Source organism: Lygodium microphyllum, unplaced genomic scaffold (genome assembly GCF_053477565.2).
Source record: "Lygodium microphyllum isolate KBCC unplaced genomic scaffold, Lygodium_microphyllum_v1.1.10 scaffold_41, whole genome shotgun sequence".
Classification (NCBI taxonomy): Eukaryota; Viridiplantae; Streptophyta; class Polypodiopsida; order Schizaeales; family Lygodiaceae; genus Lygodium; species Lygodium microphyllum.
Genome location: NW_028229524.1, coordinates 411495 through 417461, shown reverse-complemented (window position 1 = coordinate 417461; position 5967 = coordinate 411495). Strand labels below are relative to the sequence as shown.

Here is a 5967-nt window from a genome sequence, read left to right as displayed (position 1 = left end):
ATTCTAAACTTCCATGCTTGGAAGTTGGCATTGGATTGCCACTCGAACCCATTGTGGTGTGTTCATCCCTAACTAGCAATTAGCCACCCTTAGAGAATTCTCTTCTAAAGGCCTTAGAAGACAGTGTTGAAACCACAAGAGGAAGGAATATGCTTAAGATACATGGTTGACAAATGTGAAGGACGATGGTGCCTCTCAAAGCCTTAATGGATGGGAAAAACTAGATGAGAGAGCTTTGATGGAGATTTCTTCGATAAAGCTAGTAGAGACATTAGATATTAGCTCTTGGGCACTTGAAAGCCCAAATGTTCATAGGAAAGTGGGTGTCAAGTGCACTTTCATTGCTATCATGTGAGGATCTAACACTACACATGAATAATACAACTAATGGAGTGCACAAAGGTACAAAAAACAGAACTAACGAATGTAAGCTTAGACTAGAATGCAATCAATGAATGTATGTATGCCTACACAAGTGAGATATGAGATATAATGGATACCCTAGGAGCAAAAGGAGTCAATTGCAATGTAGCTAGACCAAAGATGCAAGCTTGAGAAAGCCAACATAGGCCTCCATGTAGAGTTGTAGGGTGCCAATGGAGAAGTTCATCACACAACGTCAAGATGGAGTGTGGCATCACTTATATAAATCTTATTGCTGCAAAGCAGCCAGCCAACACTTGGAGGACCCAAAACTCATCACCATATCAATGAGGAGATTTGTATTTGGTTGGACTGAGCTTTCTTGGGACAACAAAACTACACATTGAAGGTGGCTTTGTGGAAAGTTTGCAACGGCAACATGGCTAACTAGAGCAGCAACTAGGCAGCCTAGAGCAATTGCAAGTTTATTGCATTTTGATGGTGCAATCAAAACAGGCTGTAGGGTTGAAACAACAATGTAGTAAGTCTGAAGATGTGATAAGAATAAGGATGCTGGAAGGGTCAAGCGTGGAAACATGGCATTGCAAGATGAAGTGGCTATCTTAGCTTCAGTTAGTTTGAATAGTGGTACAAACACCCAACAAAGGACTTTCAGAGTTTTGCCTTTCTTGAGTTGTATCAGAACCGATACAAATACCCAACAAAGGACTTCAAAATTTTTGCCTTTCCTAAGTTGTATGAGAACCGAATAAATTGGCAGATAATTGAGGACTATTTTCAAAGCAATTTTGGTAGCTTAAGCAGCACAACAAAGGCAAGCTAACAATACTCAAAACAAGTAGATGCACCTAACAATCAACATAAAACCACAATGGAGCCTCGCACTCCAGATTGAGTGCATGCCTTCTGTTTGTTTGCACAACTCATCATGCTTTCTTACTACTAAAACTCCTACCACTCCGCTCAGCTATAAAAGCTCTATACTAAGGGGAGAGTCTTTGTTGCTTCTTTGGAAACCATAGGTTCATCCATACATAATGCTGGGTTGACAAGATAGCCCCTTCAAATTTGAAGAGACTTTGAATACTGAAGGTTGATTCATGCATAATGACGTGTTACAAGAGTGCACCTTTGAATTTGACAATAACTTGAAAAGGTGCCTATGTTGAGTGTCTCATTACTACCAACAAAACAATCAAGGCTATGATTTTCAATTATACAGAAGAAGCAGAAATCTAATAGACAAGGGGAGCTGGTGGATAGAAGCAAAAGAAAACAGCCATAATGATGGTCGTTTCTAATATGACAAACAAGCTCATATAGTGACTGACTGCCATAATAAGCAAAATGTCGTAAGTATGGTAGAGTGCAACAAAGAAATGGTGTTTCCTCTCTCAAACAACCAAATAATAGTGCTGAGCATGTGATTGACTAAATGGATATTACATGCTTGCAAAGAGAAAGTATGGTCCAGCAGAACAGATGTGCCATGATTCCATTTCTATGATAATCAGAAACAAAATTCATCAATCCTGACAAATATAGAGCAAGAAGTGTTCAAACCAATACAAAACTTCAAACTGACCAGCATTTGATTCTCTGCACCATCTACAGAATGCACTGCAATCTTTTCTCTTAAAGCGTGCACTGATACATGTTCGAAGAGCCGCGACTCTGTTTGAGTTTGTTGCTATAAGATGTCAACAAGAATTCTTGTCTTTGTTTATCAGATACAAAATTCACCATTCCTGGCAAACTTAACTATTGATTTAGTGAAGTTGAACTTCTGTTTAACATCATGAGCATTGGCATAAGGAGTTCTACACCATAAAAATAGAGCCACCTCAACAATAGAGCAAGTGTTCAACCCAATACAAAACTTAAAACTGACTAGCAATTGATTCTCTGCCTCTTCTACAGAATGCACTGCTAATCACAAAAAACGTATACTGCTACAGGTTCAAAGAGCAATGAGTTGTCTAAGTTTGTAGCTTTAAGATGTTGACAATGACAGCAGCAATTAGGGGTGAAAAAAATCTGCACGCCTCATGCAATTATTGTCACGCTTTTTGATTCAGCAGTAAAATGACTTAAAACATATGACAGTAACACCCCAACCATACTGAATGTTTCTTTGAACTTTAGGGTTCTAAAGGAGCTCAAGATCACATAAGTGATTCAGACTCTGGCTGATAGAGGATTTCCAAATTAACACAGCAACCTCCAAATCAGCTTCTTGAGTTATCTCCTAACTAATAGATGAGTCCTACTCAACTGGGAGGTGTAGAATCAAGGTTAAGGTGCAAAATCAATTTGATTTTCTGGCTTTGCTTTTTCTTTTAGACAGATCATCAAGTTCCCCTTGACAGCAGGCAACTAGTAGTACGTATCTAGCACCAGGAGCCCATGTCATACATGACAAAATCCCATCCAGGAGGTTTTATATACAATAAGTCATACTCATCTGTATATTGCCTGCATCCAGCATAAGAGAAGAAGGCATTCTCATAACTTTTGACCATTTCTATCCAAACAGCCATGCACCAACTAGTTAGAATGATTCTTCAACCTTTAGGCTCATGATTCTAAACAGTCTCAGCCAGTCTCAAAGACCACACACCCGTTTCAGACTGTGGCTGAAATTGAGGGTTCCCAAATAACTGCAGCAATCTCCAAATCAGCACTTGATCCATCTTCTAACCAATTCCATGATCTGGAACCCAAGTCATACATGAGTACGGCTGATCCCGGACTTTTCATATACAACAAGTCATCTTTCCCACAGCACATAAGCTCATCAAAATCTATATATTGCCTGAAATCCTGCATTAGAGAAAAAGGCATTCTTACGACTTCTGCCCATTCTTTATTATCCAAAAGCTCCCAAATACGTATGCTGGTTGGGCGTTCCCAAGCATCATTTCCAAGCCAGAGGTTACCAACACCACCCACCATGTAAAGGCGACCGTGATGATCCATCAGATTACAGCTCACCAAAGCTGAAGAGCAGTCTGGAGCCTCGATTTCAGTACAGAGGCCGCCTGCTCCAATGCAATAAATGATTCTCCATGATCCCCTCCGCAGCAGACAGTAGAGGTTGGATTTGCAGGCAACCATGCTCGTTTTGTGAAGCGAGAGTTGTTGCGATGTCGCAAATTCAAGGCTGCACTGCCACTCCCCTCCAGATGAATGATAGGACATCACCAGGAAGGTCTGATTGAGTGAAGAGACATTCATGATTGTGAATCGATATGAACCTGCCGAGTCATCCACAGTCAAGCCATAAGATTGCTCATAGTCCTCCCCAAAGCTAACAGAGATGAAGCTCTGCCCATCCTGAGATCGAACCTGCGGAGGCAAGGGGGGTAGGGTCCGCCATTCGCGTCTGATAGGGTTGCAGATGACAAAGTTACGACCAGAGGCAAGGCAGACGAGGCCACGACACGAGGCGACAGGGTAGTAGCTGTCCTGCAGGGTAGGGAGGAGAAAGGCCAGGGACGGATTGAACCAGGCGCCGAGGGTGGGGTCATAGGCGCGCTCCGCACCAAGGGCGTGTAAGGGGAGGAGCAGCAGGAGGTTGGGCCTGGTGGCAGTGCAGCTGGGGCGCAGGTCCAGGAACCTGCGAGAGGATGCCATGCCCTTAAACCTCCTGCACACGCAGCGCAGGCTCAGCACATCCCACACGGTCAGCCTGCGGAAGATGCCCTCCACTACAATGTCGTCAGGGAGCTTGTTCCACTGGCACTCCATGTCCGGCTCATTCCATTCTTGACTCACAGGAAGTTGTACGCATGCTCCATGATCGGAAAGGTTTGTCGAAGAGAGGAGGCCATATCTATCGCGTATGGAGGAATGACTGCACCACCATATACGCCTCACCAACCGGCCCCTGCATTGCCCGTCCCCCACTGCAACGAAGCTAGGTCTTTAGGAAGCTCATTTGCAGGTGATGCCGCGTAGAGCGTAATAAAGCTTTTGGCACGTAGGCGAAGGAAGACCAACGGCAATACATGGTTTTTTTTTTGCACTTGCACTCCTTCACTCATTCAACCCAACCCAGAAAAGTAATACGAAAGCAAAGTATATTTTTATATTATTCAATGAAAAACATGATACAGTATAGACACATTTCAAGACTACACTTTCGTGGCTCCGTATATATGAGGGTTTACCACTAGCTATAGGAAATTATATATAGAGTGAAAACCAAGTAGGGCTCAAAGTTACTACTACTTCTTATATAGGTGTTTCTGGTAGCAACGTCATGGTATAGTTACAAAGCCCTTACACTCATCCTCACTTATTATTGGATTGCTATCTTTAGCAATCTAAAGGAAGAATTTATTGACTCATCCAAGATCTTAGCACTTCTTCTAATAAGCTAGCCAATCTGCCGGTCTCAGGGTTCATACATTAGAGGGGTATTAATGCAACCTTTACTATCAAGCTGGTCAGTGTTTGCCGCACTACGACTTGGGGGTCTTAACATAGTTTTTCCTATCAAGCTGGTCAATGTCTACCCATCTAGATTGCTTTGTTGCTTGGTTTATTCTTACTACCATGTGGATCCACCACCAACTCAATTACATTTGAGGAGTGGAGGCATTACTAGGCCTATGATAAGGCAAGTGATAACTCAAGGGGTCTTGGAAAATTTGTTGGGATTCTCCTTGAGTCAGGTGCGAAAGCGTTATTACCATGTTTGTGAGCATCCACTTCAGAAATCCAAGTGGCTTCTTTGAAAGAATGCCCCTTTCCACTTGATGAGGTACTTGGGGAACCCTTTGTGTTCCCAGCGCTGACGAAGGAAGGCTTCTACTTCCAAGGGGTCCTTGGAGTGAAGCAGTGAAGCATGCCAACCCCATTGGTTGTCGGGATAGAACCTTTGCAGAAGGCGGCATGAAATGCATTGTGGACGCAAATGCTTTCTGGTAAGTCAAGCTTGTATGTTACTTCGTTCAGGACTTGGGTAATGTAGTAGGGTCAATAGTAGGTGGTAATTGAATTTGGGGCTCATATTCTTTGAGATATATATGCTTGGAGCTGATGAGGACCATGTCTCCCTTGGTAAAGAGTGCCGCCTTATGCTTCTTGTTGGTATGTTCTATCATAGTGATTTTGCTCATTTCCAAACTCTGCTTAGCTACTTGATTGTAGTCTCTCCATTTCTTCAAGAATTCTTCTACATTCTGATCTTCAACTTTGGTAGCTCTTGAGGCTAAGGCAAGGGATGTAATGACTTCTTTTCTCATAGCTAACTCAAAGGGTGTGTAGCATGTGGCAAAGTGGATTTAGCTATTATAGTAAAACTCAAGCATATCAAGGTACAAGGCCCAATCCTTTTGGTCCACCCGAGTGTAGCTCTTAATATAGTCTTCAATGCCTTGGTTCACTCTCTCTATTTGCCCATCTGTCTCAGGGTGGAAAGAGGATGAGAATCTCAACTGTGTTTTTAGAGTCTTAAAGAATTCCTTTCACATGTCACTCATGAATCTACCATCTCTATCTGAGATGATGGCTAAGGGTAAGCCATGGAACTTGAACACATCTGTGAAGAAGAGGTGAACTACCTACTTGGCATTC

General features: G+C 42.7%; 1 protein-coding gene across 1 annotated transcript; it reads right to left on the bottom strand.

Annotated features, from left to right (window-relative positions):
* Positions 1-1577: 1577 nt before the first annotated feature.
* Positions 1578-4355, bottom strand: LOC148009082 (F-box/kelch-repeat protein At3g61590-like). The gene has a single exon (XM_087673835.1). It carries the CDS (start codon positions 4132-4134, stop codon positions 3010-3012), a length of 1125 nt encoding a protein of 374 aa, XP_087529961.1. The 5' UTR covers positions 4135-4355; the 3' UTR covers positions 1578-3009.
* Between the last annotated feature and the right edge of the window lie 1612 nt (positions 4356-5967).